This window comes from Pyxicephalus adspersus, chromosome 6 (assembly GCF_032062135.1).
Source record: "Pyxicephalus adspersus chromosome 6, UCB_Pads_2.0, whole genome shotgun sequence".
Lineage (NCBI taxonomy): Eukaryota > Metazoa > Chordata > Amphibia > Anura > Pyxicephalidae > Pyxicephalus > Pyxicephalus adspersus.
Genome location: NC_092863.1, coordinates 56,631,696 through 56,649,284, shown reverse-complemented (window position 1 = coordinate 56,649,284; position 17,589 = coordinate 56,631,696). Strand labels below are relative to the sequence as shown.

The window sequence follows — 17,589 nt, the reverse complement described above, 5'->3', positions numbered from 1 at the left end:
AAGATTATAAGAATGTTGTGACAACCAATATATGTCAAAACCATTATACTACTTTAAGGAAAAAAAACATGCTTATGATATTTTTTTTGTTGTCTTCCTATGTGTCTTTTAATAGAACAGAAAAATATATTAGAAACAAAATTTCAGTTATCAGATCTACATCAAAATGTTCACCTGGACTAGTTTCCAACCTAGTAATAAAAAGCAAACTTTGCCCAGCAAACTGTACTATCGCCAACATGAGGGTCAATGTTATTGCCTCATTGTAGTTAGGAAGGGATCTCAATTTAAAAAGGATTAACGTTACAACATTTTTTCATGTCATTAAGGTGTTAAAAAACCATATTCCCTATTAGAACACATTTTATTAATGTCTCCTGTGGTGTGCACTGTGTCTGCACAGTTTGCCTACAGAACATTTGTCATAGCAATTAGAAGCTGTGCATATTTTTAGGACTGGACTACCTGTACTTTAATTGTCAGTACATTTAAGATATGTTTATAATAGTATGTCAGTGGAACGCCTGCTATTTCTGTCAAATTAGAACCCTTACAGAATCACAGCTATCCTAGTAGTAGGACTAATAATGTCAGCTGTGTCCGCTTCCATATAGACAAATGCAGTATATGCCACTATGCTGTGGCTTCAGACTTAATAATCAGCCTCCAGTACTGACAGAAATGAAGCACAAAGATGTCTAAGTGAATCTAGGAGGATTTCAACAGGTCACTGGGAAGCACAGTTTTTTTGTTTTTTTTTTCTGGTTTTAAGGCATCTGTAGGCAGGATTAGGAAAGAGCAAAACAATATTGTCATCCAAACTTTCTGATTTTGTGTCACTATGTACTAATGTTGACATCTGTATGCTAAAGCTTTATAGTATATTTTATGGATTTCGTCATAAATAAAAAAATGTGCTGGACTAAATGAAAATTGAAACAATGCTATTTTTGGGAAATCATAAATAGTTATCACAGATTCCATCTGTAGTAGTGAAAAGGCCTAGAAGAAGCTTAGATCAACAATCATGCCATGTTGCATTGCTGTTTACTTTGTTCTGGGGGAGCCAATTAACCTAACTGCATGTTTTTGGGATGTTGGGGGAAACTGGAGGAAACCTACATGAACAGATTCAAAGGGGCAGATCTTATGTAGATAACAGAGGTAGAAATTACATGTAATAAGGAAATGCAGCAAAAACTGCAAGTACGCTATAGGTAGAAAATGGGGACAACCTTCAAAGGATTTTTAAAGACTAAAAAATGTCACTTAAGACTGCTAGAAATCATGAATGTACTGTAATTCTACAGAAAGCTGTCAGAGACTTAAGACATGTAACAGCAGGTTACTGCATTATTCCTAATAAAGAAAAGGCATGGACAGAACAGAAAAACTGTGAGATTATGTGAAAGAAATAAACCATACTGTTAACTACTGGAATCCACTCTTTTACTGTACAACGTAAGCACCAAAACAGATCAAGGTCTGCAGGGTTCTGAATAACACAATGAATGCCAAGGGCCTCATCCGACCTTTGGTTGGCTACATTATAGATGATGTGATTTCTATTTTCACTAATGTTATTTCATGTATACCAAAAGCAATTTAAACATTACTAATATTGAGTTTTGTTAAAAAAATACTAAAAGTACCTACCTTATATGAAATAAAATAAAAAATGTTCTTTCCTAAAAAGCTAGCAAATAAAGCTTTATCCAAGAGCTTAAGGCATGTACAAAGTGAAATAACCCTGTACCTACAGAGCAGGAGCTCTCTGGTGTGCCATGCTAAATAAGGGTCATTGCTCTTGCTATCCCTGTCCCTGTGCAAGTTGTTGAAAGGTTTTTATTGCTACCCCTGCAATTTCACAGTTCTCGTTCCTCAACATTAGGAATCTCTAGATAGCAGCTGTAAAATTGGACTTTTGTGAAAGTGAAGTTCAATTCTACATTACAGAATGTTACTGCTACTTATAGGGAAGACCAGTAACTGTCTAACTGCTAATGTTAACGCTAATGCATCTAACCTGGCTGCAAATTTAATCAAACTTGAATCCATAGAACTGTTTGCAGTGATCAGGGAGTACTAAAATGAATAACACAGATACAAAAGGTGTAAATAAATGCCTTGATAGGCATTAAGGCTTTTGATGATATTACACTTGACCACTGCAAATAATTGTATAATCAATTAGCCTGATTATGGATTCTTATAATCTGTGTAGCATCATTCTTTCTTTCAGAATTGGCTGAAACATTTTTTACCAACCAACCAAAAAAAAAAAATCATTACAGCTAAAAGGGGAACGGAAGAATAAGTGCAAGGATGTAACATGTGGTTTTACACAGAGTTATTACAGCAACTGTCTGGCATGAGAGACATGAGAGAGTAAACATTAATGAGATTACAAGAAACTCAATGTACATGTACTATTAAATGGGATAGTGAGCAGAATGGCATGGTCTACTTTGTGTTATATGCCTTTTTATGTTATACAAGAAGAAGGCTATGTTCAAACTAGCAGTAAAATAACACAGTGTTTACAACTCCTGGGTGCCTACTGTCCATAGCTAGATGTTCAGGAGCAGTTTTTAGGTGAAAATGCCTGGTGTTTGCAAAAGTCAGACCCTGGTTAACTTACTTCCTCCTCATAGACCGCCATGCCCCTCACTGATCCAGTTGTTCCAGCACGCTTCATCTGAAAAGAAAAGTGCCAAATAATATTCAGTCAGTTGAAAAATCAAACTAGTGGCAATATCATTTATGTATAGGGACAAAAGTGACATCTACAATAGAACTAACAATAGGTTACTAAAGAAACTAGTACAACATAGTGACTTACTTATTAAAGTTATGTATGCATATTGCATATGTATGTTTGTATTTCTTGCCTAAACAAAAAGTAAGATGGCCCAGAGCTAAAAAAAAAAAAATAGGCGGAGGGCATCATGACAGTGGGGGGGGGGAAGAAGTCAGGAGAGAATGGGTTAAGAAAAATGATTGGTCCAGATAGATGGGGTGATGGGTGGAGTAAGCATTTAGGTGGGGTCAAAGGACAGTGGTATATAAGGCAGAGGTGGGAGGGCATAGGTCAGAAAATTTGAAGGAGCAGAGGAAAAAGTTGCCCTCCCACCCTCCCTGTAATTAGAATTTTGGGCGGTGATATTTTGTCATGGCAGCAGGGTGGGTTTTTGGTGGTCCATGACAGTGGGGTTGTTGGTACACTGGGTTGTAGTGAGGCCCGGTGGGTTTGGTGGGGTACCTGCGTGTTGTCCCTGAGCTGGTGTCTTAACGGCGGGGGGCCTAATTGTACTGTGCAGGAATGTGACATTTTTGGGATGTAGTGGTACTGTCATGGACTGTAAAACAATAGGTGTTTAAATATCTGTTATATTGTGTTGCGGTTGTACATTTTATAAAGAAAAAGTTAATAATGTTTTTTATATTTTGTTAATAAAAAGGCTGCTATGGCCAAATTTATCCAAGACAGATCTCTGTGTAGTCATTAAAGGGTCTTTGGGTAACGGGACGATCTGGTTGGCTGGCCGGCAGAGGTAAGACGACTTTGTTATCCCCCTTTACACTTGTCATGATCCAAAGCATCTGATACAATTGGTAGAAGGATGAGTTAGTAATAAAAGAGGATCTCATGCACTCCACATTTACCGGTATAACTCGCTCTAAGCACACATTGAAGTTCTTTTTCTGATTGGGTTTTAGCTTCTTCAGGGAGAACCGGGTTTCACCAATAAACTCGTTGTGGCCAAACTTGTCTTCATCACAAACAGAGATTCTAAGAGAAGACATTGATTATAATTAATATTTCTCTTCCAGCAGCTAGGAACCTTGGGGGGGGGGGGGGGGTACATTGTGTGTTTTAAAAACAGTCAATTAGAATGAAAAATATTGACCATTATACCAATAATTGGTATAATAATTTGCAAACTACCCTGGTTTAACAAGGATTAATGCTAATCGGCGAAAGAGAAAACATCTTACCTTAGGGTCTTTCTCTGCAGCTCCTCATCTGTGATGCCATGATATACAAGGGTTTCGTTCCATATTGGATTACGAGTATTTCTTAATGTTTTAGTACGCAATTTGTTTGCCTGGAAATGTAGAGAAAAATCCATGCTATTAGTGCTATTAGTATAGTACAGTAGTTTAGTATCTGCACATACTTTGCACGTACAATAATAATTTCCAACAAAAGAAAATTGCCCAGAGTAGCAGCAGCAATGGCTGCCCTGGGGCTCATGGTCTGTTGGGTGCATTTGGAAAGATTGGTACAAAGTTAATTTGAGATGGTTGAGAATTCGGTTTAGCTTAGTTTTTTTAGGATCTTCATTAAGAATAGGATAACCAAAACAAGACTGCAGACACTGTCCATCAGAGACCATGGAAATCTTACCGCCTTACTACTGGGCTGAAAAAAATTGTATAACATTCTAGGGCATTTTGAGATTTGTGATTCAGACAAGTGAAAGTCTGATAACATCTTATGAGCTGCTTGAAATGAAAATGGAATTGCCAGCCCACACATTTGAGCACTTTAAAATAAAATACTTTGACATTAGGCTATAACAAGCATTAGTTATGAGAAATGAAAAATAGGTACACAGTACACATCTAGCCACTTAAGAAAATGTTTTCCACTTCTCCATTCTCCTATTCTCCATTTCCTGACCAGGGATTATGGAAAAAGAACAGATCTTGATTATCTGTGATTTGTATATTACCTTACTGGCACCAGGTAGAAGATGCAGCTTTACATATGGATCTGCTAAACCATTTGAGTCCATAGGTTTTAAACCCTAGACAGAATTAAAAAATAAGAAAGTGTTAAAAATTTTGCTAATAACATTTGCTTTTGTGATAAATGTATTTAAAAAAACAACTGAACAAAGAAGAAATTGTTATTGTTTTATATTATTAAAGAAAAAACTTGTCAATTTAAGATACTGAGCTGAAAAACAGTTAAGTAGCACAGAAACCTTAGCAATAAACATTTATGACCAAGATGAGATTTAATGAAGCTGATTTATTACATGTTCAGAATGTTCACTTGGAAAGTAAATTATCAATCTTTACCAAACAATTTAGCTTAGTGAATTAGGTGAAATTTTGCTGAACTCACCCCACTGTTACAATTCCTATTATATACCCCACAACCGTCCAGATGGCACTTTAGGGATTCTTTAAAGTACTCTAAATTACTCTGGTAATCTAAAACGATAATCATAAAGAATCTTCCAATGCTGACTTGAGATGCAGGTTCCTACAACATGAAGTAAATGTGTACAGTCGATACTGTGCACCGACTCTAATAAACAATACCCCTTTAAACCATGCTCAATATTTTGTGTTATTTAGTTTAGTTTAGCTATTTAGTGTGCACACTTTTTGCCATTACCCTTTATGATAGATGTCCCTCTACAACAGCCTAGAGTCTGGAGGTATGCATTTATAAACTGTCAGGACTGATGACAACTAGGGTTCAAATACTGTTTATGTTGTGTATAGGCTGCAGGGAATTTATAAAACTATATACTGCAGTTAATCAACCCACATAGTCAGTCAGATATAATATGGGCACTAGCTTCTTTAAAATAAGGCTTTCCCATGTTGTTTGTATTCCTACTTCTGTATTATATATAAAAAAGGTAAATGTTTTTTTAAGGTTTAACCTTATTCCTTTATGTTTTTACAGCAGTGTTAGGAAATTAAATCTTTTCAACAGCTCCATGCTGGTGGTTTTCTGCAGTAGCACGGGGTGTGTCAGGTAATCAGTCTGCAAACTCTGACCACTAAAGAATTTTTGAAAAAGTCAATTACATTTAATAAGGATGAAAACAACCTATCTGCATATAAAATGTTTTTTGTTGCCTTCTGTAAAGGAGTGTGCACTAGTGACACTTCCAATTTAAGCTCTGTAGATAATTTTTTAGACATTATGCAAGGCTAAGTGCTATTATGTAGACACATAATATAAATGTTGTGTTACTGTGCAGCATCCACTGTTGACCTTAATTTTTTGGGTGCCTGGAAAAAAAATGGTTTGTAATGTTCAGATGTCAGCTTGTTATTTTTGTTCATTGAAACTATGTCTTTATTAGGCTACTCTGAAACAATACTGGCAGATTTAATTTCATATAGTGAACATTAGGTCTGAAATATGGGGAAAATGTGACAAAAACTTCTATTGGAGTGGGACTTCCTCTGGATGGCAGTAATTAAAAGCCAAATTTTATTTAGGGTACCATTAAACAGTACCTTTACTTACTCATTCAGGCATCCTGTGCCCTATAGACTACTGCATTGTACAAGATAATGTCAGAATGCCTACAACTGTCAGAATGGTGAAGGGAATGGGTTTTGGGAGACCAGTCACAAAGAGAGAAAATGAAAAAAAAGGATAGGAAAAGTACTTTAAAATGGACCCTAAGCAAAATGTAGAATTCATTTTTACATTTCCCTGGAGTTCAGCTTTAGGGTTTATGTAAAAAAATGTTTTTTTTATGGACAGAGTAGGGAAGAATTAGAAATAGGAAACTCTAAAGTTAGTTTAGCTGTCTGATAAAAGGCTTAAATGATTTGAGTAATTCTGTTTTGAATTTTATGGTGAAACAATGAAGTCTTGTTCACAGACCTATTTGCTGTTTGTTAGGAATATTCACTTTGCAAAGTGATCATACTTTACTCCTTTTGTAAATCATCCATATTGTGTGGAATTGAGACAAAAAGGAAATGTATTGTCTCTAACAAAAGCTCCATATGACACTTGCAGTTATTTCCGTCACAGATAACAGGATCACACGGTGTTAATAGAGGGTGATCACAACACCCACATAATGTTGTGTGAATTGTGCAGCTTTGTTAATTAAGACCTCCACTTTACCAAAATAAGCAATCAAGACATACCACAAATAAAATCAGAGAATCTGAAATAGTAAATATAATTAGGCACATTTAGAGATGTTGATAAAGTATCTGTGTACTGTTATCCTACATGTAAGATAAAAAAATATTTATATGAGAATATATACAGAAGCATTTATATATGGCAAATGTATTTGTGTACTATGCAGCATTCCCTATACTTTGAAAATGATATTTACCAATTATTCATCATGTATTCTAAATTACAGTGAGTGATTCAAAAGTATGCCCTGCTATCATTTAAAGAGAGAAAATATTGCTCCTAAGTATTTAAAAGCCCTCATTAAAAAAAAATTGTCAATGGTTCAAATAAATTATGTCAGGTAACTTGAAAGGATAGAGAAAAGGCATAGAGGACATCAGCAATGAGGGAATATTTACTGAATATGATTACAAGGTATTTAGTCCCCATGTGGAATACAAGGGCTCCATGCAACTGCCTACATAAAGTTTAACCTCTGATAATAGGGGAAAATACTCTGCACTTTCAGTGCTGTGAAAACTGTAAAAATGATGGTTCAAGCAGATTCAGTAAATTGCTTCAAAAAAGATCAGGAAGCATATCAAAAAGCACAAGATATAAATTACTGTTATTTTTAAAAACATGTTGCCACCTCTAGTAACATTTGTTTTCTAATGGGTTCAAGATTTGGACTAGTTTTGTAGTCAAGGGTCTTAGCTCACAACTTTCTTCCAGGTAAGAAGGGGAGGGGGTTCCTATGTTTTCAATTACATTGTATTTTTAACTCCAATGTTTTACCTTGTGTAGAATTCATTGGCACTTACCTTAGCTTTGATAATGGTGCACTGCAAAGTGCTATTGGCTTGGTCAAACAATAGGCTAAATTCCAAAGCTCCCAGTGTGGCTGCATTAGAAAGAATAAAAGACAACCTTTCAGCACATTACAATTACCCATGAATTCAAGATCTGTGGAGGTCCTAGAAGTCAGTCAATGACTCTGGCTGCTCTGATATAAATATGAAAAGGGGGCTAATCAGAGGTTTATGTTCTTTGTAGTACTATGAAAAACTGTAAATCCAACAAGGCTTTGTTACTGGGCCATGAAGAATTGTGTTTATTTTCAAGTAGCAAACAGCTTGTCATTTGCAGCAATTGTGTTCAGGAAGTAAAACCAAAATCAATGAAGCATCACTCTTATAAAGTGGCTCTACAAAAACCTTGTCTATTACCACTACACATGGAGATGGCTCTTTTCCCTCTTTTTAAAATACATATGTGGGTTTCTTCACTGCATTTTGTCTACATTTAAGTGGAAAGCACATTTGAAAATACCAAGGAGCAGCAATCTATTTGGCTAATAAAGTATTAACATGCATACTATCAAATGTTGAAATTCAAACTTGGTAGGAGCATGTATAAGCATTTAAAAACAGTCTGTGTAAACTTAACCTAAATAAATTGTTTCATACATAACTTCTATCCATATTAATTTTGGGCAGAATGAAAAAAACATTATTTTGCTTTCTCTTTTTAGCCACTAGGTGGCGCTTTATGCCCCACTAAACACTTTTCAGGTTGTTCCTGTAAAGTCAGTTATTTACAGAACTCAACTCCTCAAGCTAAAATGTATATACATAAAACCAAACATATTTACATATCTGCGATTCCACCTTATAAGACGGCTTCTATTAAAAGTTAAAACTGAAATCAAACCAGAGCCTATGCAAAACTGCTGTAATCTGGGTAGTAAACATCTGTTTAAAAGCATTAACACAAAATTGCCCAAAAACATAAACATTTTCTTTCCAATAAAAACTTGTTTTAGTTTCTTGTTTTTGTTTTAGCAGAGTTGTTTAGATCTATGGATAACCTAATATAAATTTAGTCCTAATGTTTATGCTGAAAAGACAGCTGTCATGCATATTGATTGATCTCCAAAATAGTTTACTTTCTTTTCCCACCACCTGTAAGATCACAGTAGGAGTCTTACTGTGTTTCTTCCCACTCATACAATTGACAGCTACAGGGCACTAAAGGTGCATTAGTTAGTAGAGTTTTTCTACATCCTCTTTACCATACAAATTTAGGACAATTTATAGGAATGTGTTTTTATTAACACTTTTAGCTCTTTATAGGTTTTTTTATACCTAGCAGGAATTCTTGGACATTAGGGAGGCACAATTTTAAGCCTGTGTGCAGAGACCCGTAAGAAGTGCATCTCTGCTTGTACTATGAACATTAAAATATTAATGTTCCTAACATGTAATAAAAAGAATTTGAAGCACATCCCTAACCTCTTTAGCTGCTTGTAGTAAAAAGTTATTCACTCTCAGACTGACAAATAACACAACAAAAACTGTTAAATTGGTTTTATAGTCTGAATAAAAATATAATTGCTTAGTTAGAAAAAGTGTACCTAAGTCAAGTACAGCAATGATAATATTTAAACTACAGAAATTCATATCAGTTGATTATCGAATGCAGACTGGTGATATCTTGGATGCACCTAGCTCTTTATCTTATAATGTACACAGCATACATATGCACAAAAATACATAAAATTTGTCGAAAATCCATAAGGAATGATGACTATATACCCTGGTAAATGTGGAGTTTGAAGCCATTTGTACAGCCTTATTAGGGAGTCAGTACGCTAAATAATGGAAGATGTAAATTCAGTTTTCGTCAGGTGGGAAAACAACGTGCCTTGCCATGAAATCATCTACTTTTCCACCCACTCACTTGCTTCATCTGAGTCATAGCTATTAGCTTCCTCCTCTTCATCCTCCTGTGGTTGGGACTGGCGTGCAGGAGCTGCTGTAGTAGTGGAAGGCACGGCAGCAGAGTATGATAGGGTCTGGCGAAGAGGTCGGTCCTCTCTAACACCTTGTGCTGTGAATCCACTGGGCTTCTCCTCCCTGGATGCTGCAGTTGTGTATGGTTGTTCAGCCTGGGATACAGGAGGACCACCTGTGGAGGGAATTTCATACTTTTGATTAATAAAATTAAAAAATTGATTGTTGCTTGGAGCACTTAGCTTTTCACATTACATAAATATATAAATGGCAATATTTACTATTATGCTACATTATACCTGCACTGACATTTACGGTGACCTTTGAAGCCCAATTGAGATAAATAGATGTACAAAGTGATTAGAATTAATTGTTCTCTAATTTGAGCCCAGTACAGTGATTGCTGATTGGTTACTATTGATTACTATACCCTGCCACTGCTCATTACAATAGCTGATTGGGGAAATGTTTGGTTTTTCTATGGAAAATATTCAGATTTGTATATGAATGTTTAAAATGTACCAGCATAGTGACTTCTATGCAGGTTCCCAACCATTTTGATAAAAAAAAAAAAAAAAAGTTGCATTACTCAGAGAAGAAACCCTCCACCTGCTTGCCTGTCTCTTAGTAGACATGGGTATGTCTTTTAGTCAGTTTATACAGGCTATTAACAAGCATAAAATTGAAGGCAGTGCTTGACAGACATGGAGAACTCCACAAACAAAAATCTTTCTAATGTTTTTTTAAATATATTATAATTAGACATTCCCTCAAACATTCCCTCGTGCAAATCTTTCAGGTCCATGTGTTTCAATGGCAGTAATAGATTCCCAAAAATTTTATAAATAGAGCCTAAAGCTAGGTACACACTTGCAATAATTGTCCTTAGAAAACGAACGACTAACTATTATGCACGATTATTTCTTATTGTGCACAATTCTGTACATGCTGTAACGATACGATCGTTCAAATATACTCCACCAATAGTGTACACACACTAGATACGATTATTTGAACGATGCAGGAAGTGACATGTAAAGGAGAAAGTGTAGTGCAGAAGCATCCATGATCACTGAACAACCGTACACACAATAGATAGCAAACGATTGTCGCCCAAACAGATCCGCCGGAACGGTCGTTCGTTTCCAGGGTCAATCCTCGTTTATCGGTGTCATTGTGCACGTTTTTTGTTTATCGGACGAAGGGTTGTTCATTTCCAATGATAGTTATTGCACGTGTGTACACAGCTTTAGGAGATCAATGAGTGGTAGAATGCTTTGTTTTACTCAACCAATTTTATTCCTATAATCAATTTATCAAAAGTAGTTTAAATTGACTAAAGCTTGAAATGTATAGAGAAGGGAAATATTATTAAGAGAGCATGTTTTTCACAAAAAAGGGTTGTTGTTTATGTGAAATTACATACTGAAGCCCAGCTCAAGACAGCTTTTTATGGGTATGTCAGGCCAAACCTCACCCAGAAAGTAACTGAATGAATATGCAGTCTTGCCTTAGTACTAACAATAAGCAAATATTAACTTCAATGGACTATCTGTTCTACTTCCATCATAGAACAATAAAAACACGCATTATAACCTTGACTCTCAGGAAATCTTCCACCGGGAGCTGGCCTTGGTGCTGATCTTCCACCAGCTGGAGGAGCTAAAAGAAAAAGTTATTGAAAGCAATCAATCTTCAGTTTTCATTATAAATAATTAAAAAAAATATGCATGGTTTACCACTACCTCTAGCAAATTACCGCAAAAAAACTGTTGACTGAAGAGCAGAAATCAGCATGTTATGTATATGTATAAAGGTAAAGTTCAAGAAACAAGTCTTATTTATTGAAGCAGTGTAAGGAATAAAGTGTTATAACCCCTAGCAAGTAATCAATTTATAATTAGAAAATAAAGAAAACAGAAAAGGCTGGGGTTTTGTTTTCAGCAGTTTATTGTGTATTCGAAGTTAAGGAGATATAGTGAATCAAATTAGACTTTACACATCTCAGCACAATACATATTACATGTTACAGGTAAAACACTACAAATTGCAATTTCATGGAAAGTGGTGCCTTGACATCTATACAAAGAAAACCCTAGTTGGTTTAACAAATAAATGAAGCTGGTATATGTCTTGTCATATATTAATGTATTTAACCAATTTGGTACCAATATATCTCAAAATTTGTGTTCTATTGCTTTACTGTACTGTACTGTAACGCTCTGAATATATCCCTTGAAGAAGCCTATTGGCAGAACACGTCAGGAAAAGAGGCGTTATACCAGCCTAGTTTATTTGTTAAACCTATGTAATTTTGTTTGTTTTACACATGTAATATGTATTGTGGTGAGATGTGTAAATGCTAATTTCATTTACTATATCTATTTAACATCAAATATACACTAATCTGCTGAAAACCAAACCCTAGCCTTTTATGTTTTCTTTATTTTGTAATTTTGCATACTTGAGGTTGGCAAAAACCTTACACTTGGAGGAAGGCCTAGTAATCCTTGCATATAATCTACAATATAAACTCTATTTGTCCAAGTAGAAAAAAACTAATAGATTGCTATAAGGTTATACCACCTAGGACATAATTATTGCTTTCTGCACTGCTTTGTTTAATCATTCTGAGATAGTCTACATCCAATTCAGTGATTTGTGACCCTAAATCATAACATTTTTGGAATCTTTAGACCATAAGACATGCAGTTCCACAAAAAATTAACATATCACATTTTGGATCAAAACTATATAAAACAGTTGTTTGGAGACCCCTAAAAATCTTACACTGTTCAATGGAAAGTACAAAATGCAAGGGGCCTCTGATCTAGATGGATATTTGTCTTTCTGAGTAGCTCATAATGCATTACTTTCGTCTTTGGTTCCAAAATTTTCAACACAGACAACTGGCTGCATTCTAATAATGCTAATAAGAAAGCCAATATGATTGTTAAGTACTCTACCTTCTATTGTGGATGCCTTTGCTTGTTTTGCGTACCTTTTTTAATAAAATATTGAAAGTTATATAAACAAAAAGAATGCTAACCTGACCCAACTTTTCTCAATTAGGAAACACATGCATAATTAATCATATAACATTACTTCCAATTCAACACAGTTTACCATTCCACCATGGTCTATCTGCATGTGCATGATCACTAATGTTATACCTTGCTGGGCAGACTGTAAATTGGAGCCTTGGTTTGCAGGAGGGGCAGGTCTGGCAGCCTGTGCAGCTGGAGGGCGTTTACCACCACCTACCAAACAAATAAATAAAAGCATCTGTAAAAATAGATGACATAAAAGTACTGACCAATAAACAAACTTACACTTACAAAATATTTCAATTTCTGTTCAGAAGCTTTGAAGATTTTTATGCCACTTCCATGTTTATGATCTTACATTTCTTTATGGAGTTTGGTACATATTCTGTTTCCATCATGCTGTCTGAATAATTATGGAACAGAACCATACTGAAACAATATCCTTGGACTTTCATTTCGGAGTCTGATATAAATGGATCTGTGTGAATGGGTTCAGAATTTGACCATCTGAACTGCAAACACTCCTTCAGTTAAGTGGCCATTTACGATATGTAAATAGCCTAATGGTGGACTGAATGAGCCTGGATGGTACGCTAACAATACTGCTACCAATTTGGTGACAGTGGCTGTCAGCCTACAACAAGAAGAAGGTTTGCTGGCAGGAGAGATTTTACAACAGAAATACAAAAAAACAATATGTTAAAAGAAAACTGAAAAGCAATGGTATTATGCCGAAATGACTGAAAACAAATTGACTTACATTTCACTTACAAACTCACAAGTCACATTTTCTGCATCTCACTAAGCATCTCTAATAATGAAGTGGTTTTTAGTGGTAGTATTGTATAATTCCGAACAACCTAACACAGTATATTCCAAAAGCCTCTTTAAAAAATCATCCAGAAGCTATCATTTACACCAATCCCAATAGGGATGTTCTCGTGTTTGCTTACTCTGGTATATGCTGCACATGCATTTCCTGAGCTCCATCATTTGTAAACACATCAAGACAACATTTTAAATCAGAAACAGAAAGTGCTCAAATTATTTGTTTCACCACTTATACATGCTTGATCCAACCATGACTTTAAAGTAAGCAGTAATTTATATAATCTTTGCTGAAGAATACTATATAATGGCCATCTGCAGTAATACATATTGGTGAACTGTTTCATGTTTAGTGTAAACAACAATATATCACTTTTATCACAATATATCTACTTTTAGGTTTTGGTGATGGATTCTAGGTTTTGCAGTTGATTAAATATAAAAGTACAGAAGCCAGAAGAATCTAAAGGTTCAAGCTATTGGCTTTAATACGTTTACCTATTTATTCTGCATGGAGCCAGGTACAGGCTTTTTATTTTTTATTCATGCATATGTACTACCTGTTCCAAATGTTCACTGGAAACAATGCAACTACCTACAAATCATATGATGTAATAATTTTAGTTTAAAATATTCTAGCTATTGCTATCATTTAATTTATTCTTATTTACCATATTCACTCAGCTTTTCTCTTGGTTTATTTATCCCTGCAGCCAATTTCATAGGATAGGCAGTCTGGGTTAAACAGAGAGAGCTTTGACTTCCCCCTCCTGCTGCATACTGGGAAAAAAAAAAGAAGAATTGTATGCTTGGAGCAATCTGCAAGAGCACAGATGAGAGAACGGCCAAGTGTGAAAATCACTTGCTCATGTACCTACACTAAGATAATGAATCCACTAAAACAATGTATATATGAAAAAATTGCAGTACTATGAAAAAATATAAATATTTACAAAAATATATATATAATTAATATAATGACTTACAAACAAGGAATTATGCAAGCATAGTTGTTGAGTGCTCATCTTTAAAATATCATTATGATCTTCAAATAAGTGCAGTCAGGACTAATGTTTTTTGTGTGCTAGTACCTACCTACCGACTCATATAAATGAATATACAAAAAACATGAATAATATATGTAGAATCCTTATTGTATGCTTTAGTGATTTTCCACAAAAGTATTATATTTATTATTATTTGGTTTATATTGGTATATCGTAAAAAGATTTTCCTTTGCTGAACAAGTAAAAAAAAGAGAAAGCTGAATTGGTTCATTTTAAAAGAAATAATGTGCATCTTTATTTTTGCATTAAACAAGTTTCCTAGAGCAATATTTTCTGCTTACACAAATAATAAAGAATATGTTAAATGCATATATTAGAAGAGATGTGCATTTTTAATGGATTACATTAAGTAGAAATAGTTTTGCCAATTGCCTTTTGAGTTGGCCTGGAACATGAGCTTGCACGTTGTATCCCAAGCGAATACATTTCTAAAAGATTGGTGGAAATCCAAGCTGGTTGTTGAAAACTGTTACTAAAAAACTGTAACTTTTGGGAAAGCCACGGATTCCTATATTTTGCATTTTCTATGGATATGTAGCCCAGTCTATAAATGAAAAAATATTATATGGAGATCTGTTATGCCAATTATGGTTTCTTTGTCTTCTAAATCTTCCTTGGATAAACATGGTATATCCCTGGACATCTGCTCCGTGCCATATCAGAATATCCATATCTGTGGAAGAATTTTTAATGTATTGTCGTTTGGGCTCTAACTGTAGTGCCCTGTAGTGCAGCCACCAGGACTGTGGCTACATTTTTTGACTGAGGAAGTTAATAAATCTTAAAAAAAGATTATGTAATATTAAAATAATTTATGCTAAAGTAAAGAGGCCTACATCCTGGCTCTATTTACAGTAGATGCAGGGAGGTCCTGTTCAAAAGAAATGAGAAAATAAAGAAATGCAGGATTGAGAATTATTTACTTTGAATTTGGAAAAGTTAATGCAAAATTTATAACTATTTCTGATAACAAATTACATTATTTTTTTATTGTCAATGTTTTTTATACTCATTGAATGTAAACAACCTACGTCTACATCTTCATATGTGTTTTTGGTGGAGCAGTTCAAGGGAAGTGAGTTTTAGAGACAGACATTTGTATTTAATAGACCTTACTAAACACAAAGATTTAGACCTACTATTACTTCTTTGTGCAATAAAAATCACTATAAAACCAATAAAATCATATAAAACCAAGAAGCAGAGGTAGTTCTAAGTGTTATTTTAGATTATTATCTTGTAATTTAAAAGCATTCTGCAATGGCCTCAAAGGATATAAATCCCCAATATGTGTGCCAGATACCTCTGCAAACCCAAATATTACCTTCTAAAAGCATTTAGGACTAGGGATGACCTGGTGATTTCTTTTCACTATGACTGTCATAATTTTGTAAGTAGAAAAATGGTTGCCCTGTGGAACATTTGCATTGACAACTTTCTGAATTAAATAAAAGTTTTAGAACATGGTAATGGCCCCCTAAACCTTCCCTGCACCAGCAATTTCACAATTTTGGTGGCCCCTATGGAGAGGTATTGCAATTACCTTATAAAATCAGGGGGATGAATTTTGCAGACTACAATTTAACTTATATAAAACTATATGCTTTCTGAACATTTTTTCACTTGAGACACATTTATACATGAAATGTTTTATGTTTGTAAGTTTTATGTTTGAATGTTTTGGTATTTTGTTCATCAGTTACCATAGTTGAATTAGAATGGATCATAACAGCAGTAAATACATCAGGAAATCTAGGTATGACGATTCTGGGCTACATCTGCAGTCTCTGGATCATCTCTTCTTTCATCTCTAGTATGATGAAAGGCCCAAGATTCCCTTCTCCATGACTGGTTAATTGGAAGCAAGCCTAGGTACTATTTGACTAATTAAGGTGGGATATAAAGGGGCCCAGTGCCACCTGTTAAGGCTGGTCTATAAAGGTCTACATTGTGCCTCAGGAATAATGGGATCAGGGTGCTTTATCTTTGGATAAGGACGGCAAGATTTTTATGTTTGGTTCCCCATTTTCTCTTTCATTACACTTGGTGTTTCCTTTCTTGTGTACCGCAGGCTTAAAAATAAAAAAAAATGTAATGTACCCAGATCTTATTGGGTTGAGTTGAATGATGAGACCATCAAGTGCTCACCTTCAAATGCAGGTCCACTATTTTGGAAGGATCTGCCTATCATCCAAAGTAAGGTAATAACTATTCATATTTTAAATGCAAATTAGAAGAATGTCAAAACAAACTTTTCAAACAAATTCCATGCATTACAAAGTGTATTGTCCAGAGTTTCAACAGTACATTTGTTAGGATATTATCCCAAACATTAAAAAAAAGAGTGTTATGTAGAATAAATTGTCAGAATAATATAATGAATGAACAATAAAAACTAAATATTAATGTCTTGTAAATTAGTAAACAGTTACACTTACATAAGAACACAAATTGAGTTTTGTGCTAAATTTAGACAAGTCGTATTCTATTAAAAATGTGCTGCCCTGTGTAGCAGCACTGCAAGCAAATTGTGATTTTGATGGTTTGCAGGTTGTCAGAAACAATAATCAAGCAAATCAATTTTTTTCAGAAGATTATGCTGGGAGCTGCAGGCATGTCTTTCCAGCAGGCCGTCTGTTATCGGAGATTTTATCTCAGCATACCATTTACGTTTCATCTCTAAACAAACATATAATTACATTGCTACTGTCCTTGTAGAACTCCATGTGTGGGGGTTTGGGAGAAAATTCTACATTAACATACAAGAAGAATGATAAATGAAAATGAATGAAAATATTTACTAAGTCAAGCTTCATTAAGAAGAAAATAAAGCTACAAGTTATTTTGTTGCTTACTCCTGAAATCCACTGGTTTAACAAACATTATTTGATACCCATCAACTGAATTAGATATTGGTTACCTGACATGCAATTTTTTTCCTTGCTTTAATA

General features: G+C 34.7%; 1 protein-coding gene across 1 annotated transcript in view; it reads right to left on the bottom strand.

Annotated features, from left to right (window-relative positions):
* RPH3A (rabphilin 3A) overlaps positions 1-17,589 on the bottom strand; it is a 123,790-nt gene that overhangs the window by 14,317 nt on the left and 91,884 nt on the right. Inside the window, exons 9-16 of the mRNA XM_072415928.1 lie at positions 12,870-12,956; positions 11,293-11,358; positions 9,644-9,871; positions 7,726-7,805; positions 4,740-4,814; positions 4,000-4,109; positions 3,667-3,793; positions 2,642-2,698 (exon numbers count right to left, since the gene is read on the bottom strand). Coding sequence (XP_072272029.1) covers positions 2,642-2,698; positions 3,667-3,793; positions 4,000-4,109; positions 4,740-4,814; positions 7,726-7,805; positions 9,644-9,871; positions 11,293-11,358; positions 12,870-12,956 — 830 coding nt within the window. The remainder of the gene's footprint in view (positions 1-2,641; positions 2,699-3,666; positions 3,794-3,999; positions 4,110-4,739; positions 4,815-7,725; positions 7,806-9,643; positions 9,872-11,292; positions 11,359-12,869; positions 12,957-17,589) is intronic.